General features: G+C 36.8%; 2 protein-coding genes across 2 annotated transcripts; both read left to right on the top strand.

Annotated features, from left to right (window-relative positions):
- Positions 1 to 292: 292 nt before the first annotated feature.
- stra6l (STRA6-like) lies at positions 293 to 9,143 on the top strand. Its single transcript, XM_039670145.2, has 18 exons — positions 293 to 503; positions 1,247 to 1,307; positions 1,585 to 1,685; positions 1,797 to 1,927; positions 2,099 to 2,219; positions 2,370 to 2,415; positions 2,611 to 2,739; positions 4,523 to 4,590; positions 4,672 to 4,783; positions 4,869 to 5,025; positions 5,884 to 5,959; positions 6,066 to 6,147; positions 6,275 to 6,323; positions 6,541 to 6,658; positions 7,508 to 7,627; positions 7,803 to 7,966; positions 8,247 to 8,393; positions 8,476 to 9,143. Coding segments are annotated over exons 1-18 (1,905 nt in total). The 5' UTR covers positions 293 to 501; the 3' UTR covers positions 8,697 to 9,143.
- A 263-nt stretch (positions 9,144 to 9,406) lies between these two features.
- On the top strand, positions 9,407 to 22,534 carry tdrd7a (tudor domain containing 7 a). Its single transcript, XM_039670180.2, has 18 exons — positions 9,407 to 9,775; positions 10,745 to 10,952; positions 11,274 to 11,418; positions 13,070 to 13,217; positions 13,300 to 13,379; positions 14,856 to 15,034; positions 16,479 to 16,909; positions 17,586 to 17,849; positions 17,945 to 18,131; positions 18,282 to 18,393; positions 18,481 to 18,683; positions 18,784 to 18,918; positions 19,012 to 19,095; positions 20,186 to 20,320; positions 20,542 to 20,652; positions 20,842 to 21,272; positions 21,364 to 21,524; positions 21,808 to 22,534. The coding sequence occupies exons 2-18, from the start codon at positions 10,746 to 10,748 to the stop codon at positions 22,026 to 22,028; spliced, it is 3,234 nt and encodes a 1,077-aa protein (XP_039526114.2). The 5' UTR covers positions 9,407 to 9,775; position 10,745; the 3' UTR covers positions 22,029 to 22,534.
- Positions 22,535 to 22,618: the final 84 nt, after the last annotated feature.

The raw sequence follows: 22,618 nt of genomic DNA, 5'->3' as shown, positions 1-22,618 counted from the left end.
CGCTCACTGGACAGAGCCTAGGCTAGGCTATCACTTCGCACAATCGGCAAGTGTCGATGGCTTCTGTGCGTGCGTAAGATGCAATGCCATTTAATGTTAATGCCGCCACTGGGCAATGCTAATAACACACAAACAGAGAAGGGGTGAGCTCTAAATCATCTGTCTAGTTCAACAGCAAGTCTTATCTATGTTTGAACAACCATTACACAGTAACAGTACAGTCAATAAAACACACTGGCACATCTCTCTCTCTGTGAGACACTAGTAGGCCTACGTGTGTGGCCTAGGTCGAAGTTTGTCCAGTCACGTGACTAGATATCTATCCATATCCTCATTCATGAAGTTCAAGTGAAAGCTGTACTTCATGTCATGGTTTATTGGAACTATAGTCTGTTATGACGGTCCTGACGGAGAGCTACTCTAGTCTTTGTCTATAAGCAACAGAGCAATAGAAGATCCCTCGTGTACTTCACCAGCAGAACGGGAGACATTGCAGAAATCATGTGAGTTACTTCTGCTTTTGAAACACTTTTCAGAATGACAGGAAAAGAATAGTAGACACTTACAGTTGGCCTACTTGCGAAGACATTCTTATAATGTTTAGAGTATTTATTTTGGTAAATGTGTAGGCCTCTGTTCATGCTAAGAGTTTAAACTTCACTAAAAGTTTAACATTTGAATTTAAATAAGATTATTTAATTGACTAAATGTCCTTTACCTAAACCAATATTTAATCATCTAAACCGATCACAGAAAAACATATTAGTAATTATCTTTCTTTAAAAAAGTTATATTAATACATGTTTTCTGTGAGACTAGCTGTAGAAATGGTTCAAATGTATGTAAAATTTGATCAATAACTAAAATGATTTGAAAATAAAATAGAAAAATGGTGTATTTCAAACAAAGGTCATAGAAATAGGTCAAATCTTGCAAAATGATGTAGCAAAAATAATTTTTCTGTTGATAAGGGGAAGTGCTTTTAGGTCACTGGTGTGTGTGATAAATCTTATCTGTCGATGTTCAGATATCTACATCTTATATAATAACAATAAACAATATTAATAATTAGCCTGAAAATAATGCCTACTTTTATTAAAGTAAGTGGGTCAGTTATGTTTTGATCAATTGAATCATTGAAGCTGTTTTCATTCAGCTGCCATTTTATTCATTCATACAGCATGAAAGCTCTAAACCCTTGCTCATTCTTTCTCATTATTCACTCTCTCTCCATTCTGTCTCTCAGGGAGGAATGTCAGAAAGGAATTTCCTTGGATTTGTTCCTGCATTGCTCTCTTGTTCCTGCTGTGAGTAAGGCCTTCATTTGTCCAGACAGAACTCTCTTCCCTCAGGATATAACATTCAACACTTTTGCTACATGATACACTGATGCTACACTATTAAATAAGAATTGTCAGGATTACATGAATATCATTTTTGCAGTAACTTAATCAGTTTGTGTGAACTGCTGCCTAAATACTGTTTGGAGACACGGCATGTTCCCTACTTTATTAGAATCGTTGGATCATTAGACTTCTCTCTCAGAGTGTTTTTGTAATGGGGTTCATTTTCTTTGTGTTTCAGGTCTTCATTGTGTTTCTGCTTTCATTTGTACAGCGCAGAGCGAAGGCTCAGCCCTTTGAGAATCGCTTTCCGTATCTCAGGGGTCGATTTGGCATTGTGGTGTGAGTGATTTTGAAACAAAATATGAAGTTCTGCTTTTAATATTCATCTGTGTTTTTAGTTTGGTTTTTAGTTTAAAGACTTTGTGTGTGTATTTGTGTTTTCCTCTGCAGTCCATTGGATTTCATCGGCAATCTAAGTAACCGATGGTCTTATGGTTTTGCATTTGGTGCTATTGCTCCCAGTGTGATTCAGCTTTTCTCTGAGTCCTACGCACCATTTAATGTGCCTAACTGGGCTAAAGGTAGTTTATTTATGACAATGCACATATTTGTATTTGTTATACTCTACCATTCAAAGGTTTGAAATAAATGAATGCATGAAATTGATCAGTAAATACATTTATAATGTAACAAAATGATGTCATGTAAACCAAAGAGAAGTTACAGTTGATATATATGTGCGTTTCTTTCAGCTATTTTGTACCTGGTAGGAGCGATAGAGGTTGGCGTGGCGTACCTGCCATTCTTTGCTTGTCTGTCAACGCCACACCGAGCACTAGGAGGGGCTTTAGGTCTTCTATACACACTCATGTGGTACAAAAAAAAAACTACTCACACACATACTGTAGATAAATCTTTAATCTGAAATCTTGGCCTACCTCAATACTCCTCTGTTTGTACTTGTAGCTGTAGGATTTTATATAGTGTTGATGAACTGACTGTTGACTATAATGTGGGTTTCAGGCTCATTGTGAGACTGTATGACACGATAAGCTGTCCCTCTGGAAGGGTTGGTTAATATTATTAATAATTCACTTTCATTTATTAATGATTAACTTTATATTATTACGTTTATGTTTGCATGTTAAGGTTATTATCCCTCAGTATACAAAGCTTGCAGTGGTGTCTTTGGATGAATATAATTGATATAGCATAATATGTAGTTGTGACAGTAGATCATTAAAGCACATTTTGCTGGTTGCAGGTTTTAGGTCCTAACGAGAAATGGATCATTCTGTGGCCGTTCTTTCTGTGCCTGCTTTTCCTGCTGGGACGGTTTGTGTATATCATTGTGAAGGCAGTAAGAATCCACCTGCAGCTACAAGCTGATGAGGTCAGATCATGAGACAGCCTTGTTGGAATTCATTTTATGTTAATAATTTACAATAAGGTTAAATTTGTTGTCATTAGATAATAAATTAGTTCAAATTAAAGGAACACTCCGACTTTTTGGGACTTTAGCTTATTCACCATATCCCTCAGAGATAGATAAGTCCATACATACCTTTTTCATCTCCTGACTCACCCACCGCTAGCCTAGCTTAGCACAAAGACTGGATGTAAATGGATACAGCTAGCATACTAATCCCAAATAAGTGAAAAAAAAAATAACGCATACATTTTCTTATTTACATGTTGTGATTTGTACAGTCACAGAGTGAAATAACAAGTCAAATGAGACACAGCCATCTTTTAACCGTATAAATATTGGGAACTATATTCTGAGAAGGCGAAGCACTGCTACTCGGGCGGAGTGATTACCGCAGCACTTGAGACGTGCCATGGTGAGGAGCAGAGAGTTCGTTCAGAGTTGGAGTATAGAGTCAGCAATTGTTAGATAGTAAAAGCATAGTTTACAATCATGGATGTCCGCTGTATTGTAAAGAGGTGCGACAATAAACAGGGGAGACCAGGTAATACCATGATGACGCTTTCTGAGAATATAGTTCCCAATTTTTATAGGCTACGGTTCAAAGATGGCTCTCATTTTACCTTGTTATTTGTACTCTCTGTGACTATACAAATCACAACATGTAAATAAGAAAATGTGTCCGTTATTTTGTCACTTATTTGAGATTAGTATGCTAGCTGTATCCATTTACATCCAGTCTTTGTGCTAAGCTAGGCTAGCGGTGGGTGCGTCAGACAGAGTTACAGCATGCACAGAGATGAAAAAGGTATGTATGGACTTATCTAACTCTGGGGGGTATGGTGAATAAGCTAAAGTCCCAAAAAGTCGGAGTGTTCCTTTAAACAGTAGCCTACTTTTAGAAAATTTATTAATAATGAAGGTTCTTTTTGTAACGTACGGACAGAGACGGTCGGATCCATGTGCAGCACTTTATTATACTTGAAACAAGCAGACAAACTTAGATACAGAATTAAACAAAGGGGCAATCCAGAAACTCGTGGTCTAAACAGGCAATGGTCGAGGCAGGCAGCACAGGTTCGTGAACAGTCCAGGAAACAGGCAAGGGTCAAGACAGTCCAGGGAAACACGGAGACACAGAACAGGGAGTAACGCTCGGAATTGCACGCTTACAGGGTAACAAGACTTCGCAAGGGACACAGGGAAAACTCAGGCTTAAATAAGGAACTCAATAACCAATAATGAAACACAGCTGAACATAATGAAACACAAAGAGTCCATGGGGAAACATAACCTGGGGAGAGAGTGCCCTCTAGTGGCTCTCGAGAGCACCACGGCTGCTGATCGTCACACTTTTATTGGCATATCATGGTTTCATGAAGAACCTTTAACATTCATGGAACCTTTCCATTGCACAAAAGACTCTTTATAGTAGACAAAGGTTCTTTACATTATTAAAATGTTCTTCACACTAATAAAAAAAAGCCAGTCTGACAAAAATGCATTCACCTCAAGCTTTAGATAAAGTTTTAGATATATTGTATGTTCAGATATTTATACAACTACTTGTGAAAAATGATCAAAAATGCTGGCGGTGGCTGGCAACTTTTATTTTTTAAAAGCTGGCAGGGAAAGAGTTAAGTTGTATAAATGAACATTAGTATGTAGCCTATAATAAACGGATATAAATTAAGATTAGTTTAAGAATTAACAATATTTAATAAATAAATATTTCTCTGATATATAGAATGAGGAGGATCTACAATTCCATCAGTTCAGATATGTACAGACTCTACTGAAACGCCCCTCTGAACAGTAAGCACTCATGAACATGCATTTATCACTGTACTGTATTCAAACCAATCAGCCGATACTCATTCTTCTATTTTCCCTCAGGCTGGAAGAAAAGAGTTGGTTCAGAAGAAAAATGTATGACTGGGATCCGCACTTTAAATTCCCTAACAGAATGATTGGCACATGCATTATCTCTTTGATTGGTTTGTACATGGTCAGTTGGCGCTCACTTGTAGCCATGCATTATTGTTTTTTGATTAGTAACTTAAGACAATGCAAATGTGTTTGCTAATATGCAGATGACCCTAGCAGACTACGGCTTGAGTGACTACACCTTTGACAAACTAGATGCTTTGACGGACTCATTTGCTGAGATAGCAGCATCCTATAATCACACAGACAACATTTTCACATCCCTCATTCCCAGAATGAATGAGTTCAGCATTGTTGCACGAAGTAAGATTCTTTCTTTTTCTCTTATCTTTTTGTTTATATTTATAGTCTCAGTACATAGGACAATGCCATTCAAACATTTGGAGTCAGTAAGATTTAAAAAAAAAGAATTTCTTGTTTTTATTCAGAGTTATCAGTAACCAGACAGTTTCTGGTCTCATTGACTTCCATAGTAGGAACAAAATATACTATGGAAGTCAATGAGACCAGACTGTCTGGTTACTGATATTCTTCTACAGTAAATATCAGAAAATCGGCTGAAAGAATTCAAAAATGGTAAAACTCAACTGTTGAACCTATTTCCAAAAAAAGTGGAGTATCCCTTTAACTGTAGACAGTGTGTTCTTTTCAGCAAATGCTTCATTCTTCTTCCTTCAGATATACCGCTGATCCCTAGGGCTGAAATGTTACTTGATGAAACTGAATGTTACTAAATGAAACTAATGAAGCCCTTGATTAGTTGCATCAGGTGTACTTGAGACAACATTTGTTTTGCAGATTTGTGCTGTTGTGAGGGATTCTATTCAGGGAGTTTAATCATTTTGATACAAAGTCATCAAAAGTTCCATTTTCAGTTGAATTCGGGGAAACCACTTGAAAAATGTTTTTGTGTTGAGCTATTTTTATTACTTTTGTTTGATTCGTTCTTTACAAATAGCCAAATGTCTGTATACATTTTAATAAACCTGATTTGCAAGGGGGGTTGAATAATTTGGATTACAATTATAGATAGATAGATAGATAGATAGATAGATAGATAGATAGATAGATAGATAGATAGATAGATAGATAGATAGATAGATAGATAGATAGATAGATAGATGCTGAAAAGTGATTTAATGTTTAATATTTTTGTATTAGGGTCGTGGCTGGCGACAACCATTTTTTCCACTCTGACATCTGTTACTTACACGTTTCATGTGCTAGTATGTTACAGGTATGCTTGCTTAAACAGGTTTTATAAATACAATTCAACACTATAGCAATTTCAGTAATTAAAAAGAAAAACTTTACCTAACAATGTGCCGCATTTATGATTGCAGGAAACATTTAAAGAGGTTGTGGAAGGGGCAAAAAAATTTTCTTCCTGAGAAGTTCCACAAACCAAGTCCCGCAGTCAGCGTGGTAAGTAAAGATTTGTGAAGGGATTCATTGGGTCTCCTCTAAGACTGAGGTTGACAACATCATTAAAAAGACAAACTCAGTGGCATTTAGGTGGCTCATCATAATACCGAATGCTTTTCTCTCTCAGGCTGCTATAACAAGATATTCAGGCTGGCAGATTGCCTTCACTCTGTGGGGTATGTAAAACTCTTTACACTTTGGAGTTATTCAGTGTTATTGAAAAAGTAGTGATTATTGAAAAGTAGTGTTCAGAGAGGTCATTAGCTTCACGGGCATCTGTCCCTTGGCATACTTTGCTATTTTCCTGTTTTTAGTCAGTGTGACTCGAATAAATGGAATAATTTGAAGACATGGTTTGCTGCATTGCTTAAAATGATTTTTTTTTTTCTGCAGGGTTTCTGATAGTTCACTTTGTGCAGTTTCTTTTTGCCTTAATGTTTGTGTATGGAGTTGTTCTACCAATCCAGAAGGGGCAATTTCTCAGCTGGCTTTCTAGTGTTGGCGTCATTCTGTGAGTTCTGACAATTCCACATTATTTTCATAAGCATTATCATTTGCCCATTTTTTGAATTTGCATGACAACATTATAAACTACTTTTCAAAAGTTTGGGGTCAGTAAGTGTGTTAGGAAAATAACATTTCTATTTTAATATATTTATAAAATTTTAAAATATTCCTGTGATGGCAAAGCTGTATTTTCAGCATCATAACTTCAGCCTTCAGTGTCATGATCCTTCAGATCTTATATGCTAATTTGGTGCTTATTATCATAAATGTTGAAAACATTTGTGCTGCTTCTTATGTTTGTGGAATTGAACATTCAAAACAACAGTATTTATTTGAAATAGTTAGAAAAGTATCATTATCTGAATCAATACTTTCATGGATTATAGATTGATTACTTATTTAGATTTTTATTTATTTCTTTTTTATTTATTTTTTTAGGTATTTGTTTAAATATGGTATAGGGGGGTAGGAGTACATAAGTTTTTCTTCTTCCTACTCCTTTTTGCACATGTAAATAGAGGGTTGTTTTTTGTTTTTTGTTTTTTTGTTTGTTTTTGTTTTGTTTCTTTTAATTGATATTCCTTGTTTCATTGATTAATATCTGTATTTTTATTTATTATTTACATGTTCAAAATAAAGATCTCAAATCAAATTATAAATTTACTTTACGGTCAGTTTTGATCAATTCAGTGCATCTTTACGGAAAGCATTAAGAAAAGACTTACTGACCGCAAACTTTTTAACATTAGTGTGTTTGATAGCCAACGCCCTAACATTTTCTATGATAATCTAATAATTATCTATTTAAGATGCTGTTTAAGTAGCATTAAATTGTGTTTTTATGTAATTTCAGGCTCACAATTTTCATAGTTATAGCCTTGGTGGTTGGGCAGATTATTCTGGTCCAAGTGTTTTTCCTGCAGGACAAACTCTCACCTGAAGACAAAGAAAAGCCTCTTGCAATCAACAACAGGTAGGACCATTAAAAAGCAATTTTCATAAAATAAAAAAAAAATAAAAAAATAGAAAAGGCTATAAATATATGACCTTAAACAGTCATGAGTGAAAAATATCATTATAAATATGAAACAAAAGTCTTTTTAAAAGATATTTCTGAAATAATTAATCTCTCTTTTGTTCTTCCACAGAAAAGCGTTCCACTGCTTTAACTACTTTTTCTTCTTCTATAATGTGATTATGGGGTTGAGCAACTGTATTTTGCGCCTTTTAAGCAGCTGCATTGTGGGTACATGGCTGGTGTCGCGCATTGATCGGACCATCATGCAGCGCGGCTATGAGTCCATGGATCCAGGTAAAAATGGCATATGTAGGGCTGTGCAGTGAAAATGTAATTTCCAAATATCATTTTAGTTTTAAAGGGATAGTTCACCCAAAAATTACTCCGTCAACCCTCATGTCATTTCAAACCCGTAAGATTTCCGTTCATCCACAAATGAAGATCTTTTTGATGTAATCTGAGAGATTTCTGTGCCTCTATTGACAGTCAATTAGAATTGGGAGATGGAATATTTCCCTTTACAGGCTCTAAAATGTAAGTAATGTAATCTTAAATATTACTTTTTTTGTGGCAGGATATAGCACATGGATAGGGATGATATTTGCTGATCATTACCACAGCAACCCTGTTGTGGTGTCTTTCTGCCATCTACTGCTTGGGAGAATAGTGGAGAAACGGGGACCCGCAGTGCCCTCTTATGCAACTTTTAGCAATAACACAGGTAATATTAACAGATATCTGAAACCAAAGCACACATTTCTTTAAGTCCAATAAAATAAATTTGCCTGTGTGCTATTTAACAGAATGTTCAGGAGGGGGCAGAGTACGCGTGCGCTGGCTTCTGCTTTACACACTGCTGAGGAACCCTGCACTCATCCTGATGAGGAAGAGAAAAACACTGACACAGAACGACAACCAAGACCCACTCCTCTTGGCCCGAACCATCACCTCACAGGCTCAACAAGGAAATGAATTGGTCAACAACAAAACACCCAAAACAGAACCAACACAGTTAGACATCTGAAAGAACTTTAGCTCTTGAAACTGGTTCCTGGAAACCAGTGTCAGTGTGTCTATCTCTGTGAAGACAGACTGCATGTTTCAAAACTGAAGATTGTGTCTGAAACTTTGAGGTCATCCACTGTATATGCTGTTGCACTACTGACAAAACAGAAGCTTTTGTCTTCGTTTTTGATACAAAGAACCAAAATGATTGATGAATCATCTGCATGTCAATTTTTTTGACCAATAAAATGTTTTCTAGAATGAGAACGTTCCCGTTAATTTGCAACTTTGAACTCGTCAAAGTAATTAAAACTAAATAAATTTCATCAGCGAACTGGACTGAGAAAATGCGAATCCGGTTGTATGTTCAGGGTTAATGCTTTTTATGAGCTTCTGTAACAAATTTTTATGTTGGATTTGTTCAGTGGTATTGGTCAGTATGTTTGTAATAAAAATATGAAATATTTCTTTTGGTGAGTTAATTTAATGGTGTCACAAAAGCCTATATATTATATAAAATACTTTTACTTTCTGGTAAGTTTTGAAAGTCTAAGCCCATGAATATACTATAATATTTACTATAATAAGAACTCACTTATTTTAATAATATTTTCTGAAGCTTAAGCTTTTTCTTCATTGATTCCTGTTTAGTTAGTCAGATGCTGGTGTGTGACAACATGACTGTCATCACCCAATTTTATTTATTATTATATAGCTTTAGTTTTTGCCTTCAGCACCTTTACAGAGCAAGATTACCAATTTTAATAAGTGATTAAATAAATGCTGTAGAATAATTGTCTACTCTTTATATTTCCTAGGCCTAAAAGGATGCCTGGCTGGCCCTTCTAGTCAGGGATGTTGGGGTTTATTCATATTTATTTATTTGTTGAGTAAATCATAGAATTAGTAAATAACGTACTTGGATTCAGCTGGATTATTTTATTTTATTATTTTTTTGGCTTTCTAAAATTTGACTTCACGCCGTTTTCAGATGACGTATGACGTATTCCGGAGTGATCCCAAATGCACGTGTCGTGCGTGTGTGCTCTGCTCGCGGTTTTCAACTGCTAATTTAGTGTGAAGAGAAAAAGCAATCAGGTGAGTTTAATTTACAGTTCTTCCCTTAATAATGTTTTGATGATATTTTTATGATTTGGGAATAAGAAGTTTCTTTACGAGTTTAAACAAACGGAATAATAAAGTTAGCTAACGTTAGTCAATTAACGTTACGGTCGGATGAAAGTTAGCTTCCTCTCTTCGCGCCTGTTTTTTTGATATTTGAGTTAATTCTAATGTTTACGCAAGTTTAAGGTTATCTTGGCTGATAAAGTTACCTACTACCAAAATTAATTAGTCTTTAAAATATAAAATTTTATGTTTGTAATATTAATATAACGTTACGACATTCAAACAACCACAAACCATTAACTTGACGTTACTTTTGACATGGAAATGATTTCAGTCTAAGGGATCGATGACAAATAAGTTTATAAGAGTAACTTATAAGCTGACAATCTTTTAAACTGTTTAAACGTGATACGTTTATGTAGTCTAAGTGTAATATATGTATTTTTAATGTGGGGAAAAAAACATGTAACTTATAACGTTAACGTTACCTTTTTAAACAATAAAATAAAATGAGTGCACAACACTTAACGTTAATTTTTTTTATTAAAGTTTAATTTTTATTAACAACTAACGTTTCTTTTTTTTTTTGCTTAAAAAAAAATAAAAACGGGTTTTCTTGGGGTTAATAAATTTAACCCTAACTTTTTATTTTAATGTTTGCCATTGTTCTGTTATACAGCTTGATTTTGATGGGTCGCTCTATTGTAATGCATATTCAAAGCATTCCTTAATTACCACAGACATAACTAACTATAAACCTTAAAAGCATATTAGTCTCACCTAAAGATGCCCACCTAGACAGTATTTTTAACTCGTATGACTCTGAATGTGCCTGTGATGCTCACATCAATTCTTTCTAGATTGGCATCTCATTAGGTTACAAAAATGCTGTCTGTAGTCATTGTGTCTTCAGTTGATTGTCTTTGTGTTTGAGTGCAGGATGAGTGATGTGGAGTTGGTGAAAAAGATGCTGCGAGCTGTTCTTCAGAGCAGTAAGCATGGTGTGGCCATGGCCCGTCTTCCAGGAGATTACCGGGCTCTGACAGGAGAGATGATTCCTTACCGGCAGTTTGGCCATTCCAATCTCGAGAGCTTTCTGCGCAGCATTCCCGGTGTGGTGCGGCTTGAGCGCTCCAGTGCTGGAGAGGTGATGCGTTCACTTGATCTGTTAATAGATCACTTGTATTTTGATCACAAATGCTGTGCATAGACTCCAATCTATGTGAAAACAAAAGCATTAATGAGGATTTACATAAATGTTTAAGTAGGGCCATGGTGAACCAATTTCAGATTTTGTGAATCAGCAATTAGATTTTTCCTCTAACTGGGAATTTGTGTGGTTTTGAGAGAAATGCCAAAAAAAAACTAAACACTTGTGATAAAGATAATGTTCAGTTGTTGATTAATCTATGTACCATCATGCCAGAACCAAACTATAATGTGACAAACTTTATGTGTATGTTTGTAGGTCATGTGTTTTGCTGGTGTGTGTGAGGAGACGGCACACATCGCACAGCTGGTCGCCCGGCAGAAGAATGTGAAGAAGTCTGGCTGCTCTAAATTACTGAACTTCCAAATGAGAGCAAAGTCTTCCTCTTTGTTTTCATATAACGGTAACACACATGCACAGAAAAACAAAGGGCCCCAGTCATAAATACTGTTTGGCTAATGTGATGTAATTTTTGTGGTTAATTTCAATCAAGTTTTGAATTTCATAATGATTTTCTAATCACTCCTTTTTTTAGCTTGTACTATTCTAAGGCGATGTGATGGTGAGTTTACACTGGACGCAAATAGCGCGTCAGGCGCGAATGATTTCAATGTTAAGTCAATGCAAAGACGCGTTACGCACGTAAAAAATTCCTGCGGCGCGAATGAGGCATACATCGCGGCGCGGTAGATGCAAATACGCCTCATCCGCGCGTCAATTTCGTGCGAATGGAGGCGTCATCCAGGCGCAGCTCTTTGGCCGAGCAAATTGTGAAACTCGCCAAACGGTTCGCCTCCGAAGGGTCCGGTTGACACAAAAACGGCGACGATGATCCCCACGCTGCTGTTTTGCTCTCCAGAGCAAATACAGAGCGGTGACTCGAGTCTCGATGAATGCTCGGTCGATATAAAAAAAATGGCCGCCAACAGATTTCGATTCTGACACGTGTAAAAACAAAAATTTGAAGCGAAATTTACGTGTGTCAGAATCGAAATCCGTTGGCGGCCATTTTTTTTAATGTCAGTTTTACTCTTGACGCGCGAATTAACACAAAGTGGTCAAGCGTCAAACTAGACACGGTAGACGCGAATTTGACATGCTATTCGCGTCCGGTGTGAACGCACAGTTAGTTGAACTTTGTATTGCAAGCACTTCTCGTGTTATTTTCTCCTCAAAATGAATCACTTGTCTAAGTTCTCATTTCTAAGTTGCTTTGGAGAAAAGAATCTGCTAAATTAATAAATGTAAATATAATGTTTGTATTATTTTGCTATTCCAGGGTGTCCGCGGGGTTTTAAAAAGTATTAAAAAGTGATAAATCAAAATTGTCAAATTTAAGGCCATTAAAAGTGTTAAATGTAGTCTAAGAGGTATTATTTTTTTAAAATTAGGTATTATTTTTTTTCAGACTATCAGGTGTCCTATTTTGTGTTTGCGTTAGTCCCTATAAATATGGGCTTTAGCTTATCTGGGCACAATCAAAGATCTTTTATCTCTGTCTTTGTTTGATGCTGACGTCATATTCAGTGGCTGGACGATATGACGATATATAGAGGCTGTATAACCCTGATATAATTGATCACTCGGATTTAGACCTACCTATATTGTATTTATAAAGCGTTCACAGGCAAATTTGCTTTAGCCTATGTAGATCTATATATTGCTTTTATTTCCCTTTTATTGAAATCAGGCAAACATAAATGTCAGGCGACACGATTGCTGGCTGCATGTCAATATCCATGGATCACTGGATCTTTAGTAAGTTGTTAGGAGTCCAACTATATTGAGTCCAACATTTAGTTTAAATTGATCAAATTAATGACATTGAAAATCTAGTTTGTGTGCCCACGTCCCAATAGAGAGCGTATTTAAAGGGTTTAATGCTGTGCATTTGCCCACTGACCTTGTCTGTATGTGTGCAGACTGTATCTGTGCCAGTTGGTCACCGTTGCACACTAATGCCACAGACTGTTTTGCATCCTGTAATCTGTCATTTAGCCCTTCAAGGTATGTGTTTGTTTATTGATGTGGTTTAACTGTTTGGTCTTTTGCAGCCAAACCTCGCTTGTCGCTGCGGCAACCGGGCCACATGACTCATCCCGCTCGAGGCACTAGTTTTTACCCTAACCAGCGGCAACTTTACAGTAGTGACGTCCCCTCTTCCCGGGTTCCTTCCCGTCAACCAAACAGGAAATCACCAGGGTGAGTGATGCAAGTCAAAACACTTAGTGAGCAGCACTAATACATTCTGAAAATATTCATCAAAGCACTTATGTGATTTTAGGTTAGGGGGAAGTACATTTGTACCCAGCAGGGTCAATACAGAAATAAAGACTTCACCTCATAAGACCAGTGGGACACCAGGTAAACCTCACATTTTGCCCTATTAATAATATTTGTATTTTCTTCATGACAGTGGCATAGTTTATGTTGGCTCAGATACAGTGTTTTATTAAAACAGAACGGAATCCTGAAGCTAGAGCTGCATAATTCTGGATAAATCTAGAAATTAAAACAAAACGGAATCCTGAAGCTAGAGCTGCATAATTCTGGATAAATCTAGAATCACAATATCATTTTTTCTAGAATAGATTCTCCCATGATTCTGAATATAAAACTAAACAAAATAATGTGATTTACTAGAGGTTCTGACAAAATGTTAATTCCTGCTGTCATTTTAATTTTTTTTTATTAATTAATGATTCAAATGATTCACTCATAAATACTTCACCCTATTTTTCTAAACTAACACAGGTATTCTGAACTAATCTCTTGAATGATTCAATCACAAATAAATTGAAGTCACTTGTCGCCACCCTTCTGGTTTAGTCAGAATGAATCTGAACACAGTGTTTACATAAACAATAAATAAAGTAATCGGGTTGATGTGCGGGTTTATATGTCACAAGCTTCAAATCACACTGCACGAATATGCCACTGTTTGTGCATAACCATTCTCCTCTATTGGTTTTTTATTAGTTTTAAACAGAAAACGTAATATTTATCTGTCTCTGGTCATGGTTTGGAGATGATAACCATATGAACCATTTTGCCTTGCTGCTTATATTTATCACGCAGTAAAACCCACCGCCCAAAAGACGCCGCGTTGTTTGTGGATGAGAGTCTGAAACGAGGACTGGTGGGACGTTGTCCTGCTTCACTTCATGGCCGCTGCGTGAAAAGAGAATTTTAGAATAAGGGACACTCATTTAGATGACACTTTATTCAACAGGAAGAACAGCTCGTTCAGTGCATCATACATCATTACGCTATTTCAATCTCATTGCACATGCGAATCCTTTCAGTTTAGGTTTTCAATCCGATCAAGTGTTTACATGTTCTCTCGATCAGATTGCAAAAGGAATAAACCACCCCTTTCAATCCGATCGAAATTCCAATCGGATGGTCGATTAAAGGGTGAGTTCACCCCAAAATGAAAATTCTGTCATTAATTACTCACCCTCATGGCGATGCACGGATGGAGCTGTTCTTCCTGTTGAATATGTCATCTAAATGAGTGTTTAAAACAAATAAAGAACCAATAGAGGAATAGTTTGTGCAGTGTGCGCATGTCAAAAAATCAATTACGATTTGAAGCTTGTGACATATAAACACACACATCAACCTGATTACTTTATTTATCGTTCATCTAAACGCCGCGTTCGGATTCATCAATCGCATTGATTTTATTCTGATTGAACTAGAAGGTGTCCATGTAAACGTAGATACTGCAGCACTGTTATCTTCAGGGTATGCCAAGTAATTCAGTTTTATATTCTCTGTTTTTGATATACTCAATTATTTTAAGTGTGACGTTTGTTTCTGTGTTGCAATCTTCAGCTCAGCAAAAGCCTGTAAACTGTGCTGATGTTGCTGTGGTTCAGGATCGAATCAAACAGATTTTGCAGAAGTACTGCAGTGGAGTCTGGCTGTCCAAAATCCCTCAGCTATATAAGAACATGTTCCAGGAAGAGCTCCACATGCACAAAGAAGTGGAGACGTGGACGCACATCTGCACTGTGAGAGAACTAAAAAAAAAACACAAACACATGCTGACTACTAAAATCACCCTGTACCTTCCTGTCTAACTACATGACTTCAATAAGTTTGTCAATATGTCATGCATTAAGTCAGGGGTTACTCTTTCGCCGTAAATCGATGCGTATACGGCATTCTGTTGGAAACCATTTATTTTAGTATATAAAGTTTTAAATATGCATATTTTTCTTATAAAAATGCATCACTTCACTTCAGAAGGCCTTTATTTACCCCTCTGAGCCATGTGGAGAACTTTTATCATGGATGGATCCACTTTTTGGGCTTCATAATCTCATCCTCCATTCACTGCCATTATAAAGCTGGGAAGAGTCCGGACATTTATTTTTTATATAACTCTGAAAGTCATATACATATAGGACGTCATATACATCTAGGATGGCTTGACAGTGAGTAAATAATTGGGATATTTTAATTTTCTTAAATCAGAGCAGAAAGCCTTAAATTCATAAAGTCATGGCATTGCATGCACTGCACTACAAATGAATGTCTTCCACATTTTTTTTGTACTGTTTTCCAATACATTTATTTAAACATTTTTGATATATTTACTTGACATGTAAAATATAGTTTTAAAAAATCGAACAAAATTGAGTTCGATTAAAACAAATGTCAACGAGTTTTATGAAAACTTCCTTTCGAATTAAGTCAATTTGTACTTGTTTTAATTAAATACTCACTTAATTTTGATCGATTTCTAGGAAAACAAGACTTTTTACTTTGTCATTTTGCATCCTAAGTAAATGTATCTTGAATTAAGAAACTGCACTAGAAAATAAGGGAAAAAATACTTTGATATACTTGACATTATGATCAGAGAGTACAGCAGGAGTTATTTTCTTATTCTACTGGTTGGGAGTGATTCAAGAGACTTTTTATTTGAAAAATGAATTAAAAAGTAATGGATATATTTTGAAAGTTGTATTTTCAAACTTGAAGTGTTGCTAATACTCATTGTTTCTCCCTATGGACATTTACATTTAGAGAACACATTGACATATTTCCTCCAATTTATTTCTTAAATATTCTTTAGTTTTTCTTATTAAATTATTAATTTTCTTACTGATTAAAATTACCCGCATTAAACCTGCAGAAACCCTGCTGGGAACTAACTAAACTAACTTTGACATTTTAATTTGTTTTATTAAAAATTACTAAAGGAATAAAATTTCCTATAGAAACAGTCAGACGTGTGCTTCCACTCTGCATTAGCTTGACTAGCCTATTTTTGTGAAGCTTCACTTCACTGCATTTTGGGGGTGGAGCAATGAAGGGAGGGTGTGTTTGTTTTGGGTTGGTTTCAAATAACAACACTGTTTTCAGAAATCCCTTACTGAACCTTAATTGTAATAAGATCGTTATATGATAAATTATAATTTTCTTTTCTTTCTCTCTGCTGTCCTTTAGGTTGAAAAGCCAGGCAGTAATAACATAGTGGACCGTCTGGTGTACCCTGTCCTGGATCCTGCCCCAAAACCAAGCACTGTGCCTGCTGTAGCTCCATGCAAACAGTCTCCTAACACTGCATTTACGAAAAAGTCAACACCTGCCCAGCAAACTACCCGCAACCTTAGAACTCTTGCCATTAACATACCTTCTTCAACCCCGAAATCCCAAGCACCCTTGAGCCCAACATCGCCCAACTCCACCATGCTGGATTTATCTCTCCCTGAAACACCCAAAGCTCACTCCAACTCGCTCATCACCCCTCCCTCCACTCCACCCTCTCAAAAGCTTCCGATCCCAGCGATCAAGCAGAAGCTGCGGCAGCTGCTCAATAAATACAGCAATGGCCTGTGGGCTCATGCACTTCCACAACTTTTCCAGGAGGCCTTTGGGTAGGATGCCATGCTGATTACTGTATATTTGTAGAGAGCTTACTTTTTCCAGTATGCAATGGCCATTTTGAACAGAAGTATGCTAACGCATAAAATATGAAGAAATTTGAATATTAAATCTTGGCCAAATAACATATATAAAGCACCAATGTAGCAAAATGTAGTATACACACTAGCATTCAAAACTTTAAGTTTAATTTGTTTTTGTTTGTTTTTTAAGAAGTCACTTATGCTTACAAAGTCTGCATTTGATTGAGAAAAAAAACAGTAATACGGTAAAATGTGAATTTATAATAACTATGTTTTTTATTTTAAAGTTTTATTTATTTCTGTGATGGCAAAGCTGAATTTTCAGTATCATAACTTCAGTCTTCAGTGTCACATGCTCCTTCAAAAATCATTCTAATATGCTGATTTTCTGCTCAAGACATTTCTTACTAGCAATTTTGAAAACATACGTTCTGCTTAATATTTTTTGTGGAAACACATTTCATAGGATTGGCCTGAATTATTTTAATGGTAAAGAACAGCATTTATTTGCAATAGAAATCTTTTGTAATATTATAAATGTCTTTACTGGCACTTTTGATAATTGTTTTAATGAGATATATGAGAGAGTAGCACAGTGAATTTCCAGGTACCGTGACTTAAAAAAAAAAATCTGCTTGTCTCTCAGGTGCGAGTTTCCAGAGTACGTGTTGGAGGATCTGTCTTTGTTGGCAGATACATGTATGGTTGAGTACCCCATGCCGGACAATCGAAAGAGAGCCATACTGTACGCACTACCATGCCAGGTGCAGACAGAGCCCCGTCCTCGCCCACCACCACTGTATATTCACTGTGAAAGCAACCCACATGTGCCTCCTCTGGTTATCCCAGCGGGAGAGTATCACTCTGTTTTGGGGATGGATGTCAGCAGCACCAACAACGTTGTTCTCCGGTAACGCTAAAAAGTACTTGATACAAGATGAATTTCTAGTTCTTTTATTTTCATTATTTTAGATTGTGGATTCACGATGCTGTCTTATTTTTCAGGTTTTTTGGTGAAGGCCACTCTAAAGCTCTGGAGGTGATGGAGGAGTCCATGCTTAAATTCTATAATACAGTTGGCGCTGGACTTCGTCTTCTCTCCCCGAAAGTTGGACAACTGGTGGCAGTTGCTATGGGGGAAGATGCAGTAATAAGAGCTCAGGTTCACCAGGTTACAGAGGACAATGTGAAGGTACCAGACACTTCTGTATCCACTTCATTGACAACTTAAGAGCATATACGGCTATTTGTAACTTGAATGTGTGAGGCTTCTTTAACATCTGCTTCTAGTTATTTTAGCAGTCGACCTGTGCATCTCTAACTTCATCTTTCCTTTTTGTAGGTGTATTATGTGGATCATGGGTTCTTTGAGGTGGTCAGCAGGAAGAAGATATTCCAGCTGAGGGATCAATTCCTGACTCTTCCTTTTCAGGGGATGATATGTCAACTTGCAGGTATCATTAATCAGAAGCCTTTGTGTATGTGTTAGAGAGTTATGGGATGTAATTCCTTTTTTGTGTTCACATTCATTTGCTTGTTAGGTCTGGAGCAATTCAGTACAGATGCGGTAGTTAAGAAAACTCTGGAATCGTTAACTGTTGGTCATACGCTAATGGCTGAGATTCTGGAGCGAGGGGACACACCGCTTATATTGCTTTATGACACTTCTCATAACGATGAAGTCAATGTGACCGCTGAATGCTTGAAAGCCCTGCAGGATAAGTCCATGGAGAATCCTCTACAGGTCAATTATAAATAAAATCACAATTATTAAATTGCATTTAAAAAAAAAAACTAAATGAAGGAATAATAATTAAGTGTTTTTCTGCCTCTTGTCTCTTCAGGTGAACAGCGTGTACACAAACGTGTGTGTGACAAATGTGTGCTCTGATGGCAGTATTTACTGTCAGTTGCCTTCTCGGGGCCAGGCCAAACTCAAAGACATCATGGACAAGATTGAGGCACATTTCATCTCTCAGGTAAAATAATTACCTTCAGTGTCTTTGATTTTTAGGCTTCTGTTAGCTTTATATGATCATAGGAGCATTACATGTCTCTTATGTGTTTCTAAGTTAACATGGGAGCTGTTGGTGTCCAAACCATTCTGCGGGAAAGTGTGTCTAGCTAAATACAAGAGCAAATGGGCGAGAGCAGAGGTGAGAACTTTTTCCTTTCATCACTCATGTCATGTTCTAGCTCTGGAGTTGACTCTCCTCAGGGTTGGTAATTGAAAATTGATTCCAATTCTGGAAATGGATAATTAAAGGTCAGGTATCGATTCCTGTGTTTGCTTTTTTAATGTGATTTCAAACCATTTTCAAGCGCAAGAAGATGCGTTTTCTGTTTTCTTTGTTCACACATCCAAAGCGTGCACACAGCGGGACTCCTACTGATTTAAGTTACGCTTATGCTTGAATGCACATACACAAAAAATTGTCAATCTCTTTGTAAACGCAGTCAGTTCAGTCTTATTTGAACGAAAACTTATTAGAAAGAAAAACTTGTGTAACAAACAACAGTATATTGGACAAATCATAGAATCAAAAGAAAAATCACTCATCTTGACTGAATAACTTTTGTAACAAATCAAAATTATTTATAATTGTATTTGTTTGTACTATTGTTCATTGTTTTTGTTCTTATAGTATTACTGTTCACTTTTCTTGCATGGATTCTGCATGGAAATCATCTGCAACAAAATGTTTTGCCAAAAGACATAAATATGTTAGATCTTAGTGTTTGATTAAATTGTTTTTCACTTTACTGGAATCTATAAGAATCTGAATTGATGAAAAATATTGAAATTGATAAAATCAAATGATGCCAGAACAACTCTACTCGCACATATAAATTGGCAATGCATGCTGCTCCACTCAAACCTCATCTTTGTATTTTCTGGGAGTTTGGTTTGCATTTGAGTGCACGCGTGGCACTAATTTCACTAGATTTGTAATGTGAAGCGTTTGTGAACCTGTTGACGACAAAGGAGAAAGTTTATGGATTTATAAGTTTAGCTTTAACTTTTGAAAATGAAGAAATAGATGTAAATACTTAAGATTTATAATCACTCTTTCCAAATAGAGCTATTCAAGTCATTAAGTAAAAATTCCTGAGTTTTTATATCGCTATATGTTTTAGAAAAACTAAATATCGCAATATCCGTTTTTTTTTTTTTCTTTTCCCCAGTATTGTGCACCCCTTGTGAAAATTAAATTAGTTTAATTGGTTATATGAATGTGCGTTTAGATCGTTACACTTCATGGCAGTCAAGTGTTGGACATCCAGTTTTTGGATCTGGGACTTCCTGCTTCTCTGGAGGTCAGCGAGCTCAGGGAGATCCCACCAATCTACCTCAGAGAGCTCCTCACCATACCACCTCAGGTACTCAAATCTGTTATTTTTTTCCCCATTCATGCTCATCAATTGGTACAACTGTTGAGGCCGTTGTCCCATTTAAGTCATGAGTCAAGCTGTGAGGTTTTTGGGTTTTTTTTCCTTGTTTTTGAATAATAAAATGACTAATTTAGCACGTAGGAAGTGCTGTAATTGCATTACTCTGCTTTATGAATGAAAGTAATGGTTATATATTTCTGCCCCTGTAGGCTATAAAGTGCCTCCTGGAGGCTCTGAATGCAGACGGGGATGTTTGGCCTCCTGAAGCCGTTCTGTGGTTGAGAGAGACAGTCCACAACAAAGTCCCCAGTTGCATGAAGGTCTTGCACATTCATTCATTGTTTTTTTTAATTATTGATTAGCGATGCAAAATATATTTAAATCGCATTAGTGCAATTATCACATAGCAAAATTTACTTGGTCATCTAGAGGAAGTTACTGTATTTTCATGTTGCAGAAAAACAAAATATTGCAATGTCTATTTATTGGCATGTTCGTTGTGTGTTTAGATAGTCAAGCTTGATGAGACCAGGACTGTGCACGTCTACCTCTTCAGTGGAAATGGAGCTCATGACCTTCAGAGCAGCATTAACCGCCAGCTAGCCTCTTGTCCATTCTGGCAACATGATGCCTACTTCAGCAAGATCGCCAGGGTTTCCGAACCTATCGTGCCAGAGGCAGGGGACAGCCTCAATACAACTCGCACGCAGTCAAAGGCCCTCACATTGCCCCCTCAGATGGACTTACCACTGGTCGGGCAAAACATGGATGTGTTTGTGTCGGTTGCATGTCACCCTGGGCACTTTGTGCTGCAGCCGTGGCAGGAACTGTACAAGCTAGTAGTCCTGATGGGAGAGATGATCCTGTACTACAACAAACAGGAAGTAACCCAAATCAACCTCCAGAAAAATCACGTCTACGCTGCCAAGATCGACAACAAGTAAGATCTGAATGGCACCTCTGTTTGTAATTCCTCACCTAAATAACACAACTAAATAGTTTACTGTCTTTTTCTTTCTTTCACTCTGTAGTTGGCATCGTGTTTTGGTAAAGAGCGTCCTGACCAATGGCTTAGTGTCTGTGTATGAACTGGATTATGGGAAATACGAGTTGATCAACTATTCCCAGTTCCAACCACTCATCGATGAGTTCAGGCAGCTGCCATTCCAGGGCATTTTTGCTCAGCTGGCTGGTAAGAGAGAAGCTGGAGCTAAACAAAATTATATCTTTATTATTTTTCAGACTTAATAATATTTAATAAACGCATTGTGTTTGCTCTGAAATGGCCTTAACAAAGAAATAAAAATGTTAAAATCATCACAATAATGATGTCAGTTTTTATGTTTTATGTTATTAATAAAATAGAAAATATATTGTAAGTATCTGATGCATCACCCAGCCCTATTACAAGTTAACTTAAAACTAATGCATGTCTGTTAAAGCTTCTGATTTACATGCAAAATACTTGTTTTCAGGTGTCAAGCAAGGGGTCTGGTGTGAGGAAGCTTCCATGGTGTTCCGGAACCATGTTGAGAAAAAGCCGTTGGTGGCCCAGATTGAGTCGATTGAGGAGGGGGAGTGGCCCTGGGAGCGCAAAATCTCTGTCTACCTGGTGGACACCACACAAGAGGACAATGACATCTGGATCCACAACATTATGGTGGAGTTTTCAGATGAGATCAGCAGTGCTGCTTGAGACTGTTACAACTACCCTTTCCCAGAAACATGCTGAAAACTTGCGCCTAAAAAAAATCTGGATCTAGAATTCAAAAGCATTGACTCCATGTATGTTTGGTCAGCTCATTTTATTTACACGTTCCCGAATAGTTTTAGTTATCGTTCCGAGTGCCATGGGAAAGGGATATCTTTCTTCCTGTTTTTGCTGTTGTGATAAATAATAATATTATACCATTGCCAAATTAACTCGTTGTGACCTGAACCGCTTCCATTTACTGTGTCTTTACCATAGGGCCATTTGTCTTAGGAGTATTTTGATTTATTTATGTTGGTTTTGCGTGAGACACTACTGCTTTGTATTGTTTACTCTTGATTTTGCACTTTGATTTGTTTGCTGTGGTCTTATTGTGTGTTTTCTGAAAGGAAAATGGCCTATTGTTAAAGAACATTTGTACTTAGGTTCTCATGTTTGTTTAATTAGTTAATATTTGGTTCGAACCATTAAACCAGAAGACAACAACCCGATACACTTGTGTGACTCATTTGTCTCTGCAGCTTGATTGGTGGGCTGTGTGAATGGCGTCAGTGATTGGCAGGTCTACGCGGTGG

Source organism: Pimephales promelas, chromosome 6, assembly GCF_988280905.1.
Source record: "Pimephales promelas chromosome 6, fPimPro1.hap1.1, whole genome shotgun sequence".
Classification (NCBI taxonomy): domain Eukaryota; kingdom Metazoa; phylum Chordata; class Actinopteri; order Cypriniformes; family Leuciscidae; genus Pimephales; species Pimephales promelas.
The sequence above is the reverse complement of the archived record's forward strand: the minus strand, read 5'-3'. Positions and strand labels throughout refer to the sequence as shown.

Excerpts from the sequence above, each read along its gene's own strand:
- stra6l (XM_039670145.2), top strand. Across the intron at positions 6,659-7,507 it reads TCTAGTGTTGGCGTCATTCT|GCTCACAATTTTCATAGTTA; the intron begins GTGAGTTCTGAC and ends ATGTAATTTCAG. Across the intron at positions 8,394-8,475 it reads AACTTTTAGCAATAACACAG|AATGTTCAGGAGGGGGCAGA; the intron begins GTAATATTAACA and ends GCTATTTAACAG.
- tdrd7a (XM_039670180.2), top strand. The coding sequence starts at position 10,746 with ATGAGTGATGTGGAGTTGGTGAAAAAGATGCTGCGAGCTGTTCTTCAG. Across the intron at positions 13,218-13,299 it reads CCAAACAGGAAATCACCAGG|GTTAGGGGGAAGTACATTTG; the intron begins GTGAGTGATGCA and ends ATGTGATTTTAG. Across the intron at positions 20,321-20,541 it reads TCCTCACCATACCACCTCAG|GCTATAAAGTGCCTCCTGGA; the intron begins GTACTCAAATCT and ends CTGCCCCTGTAG.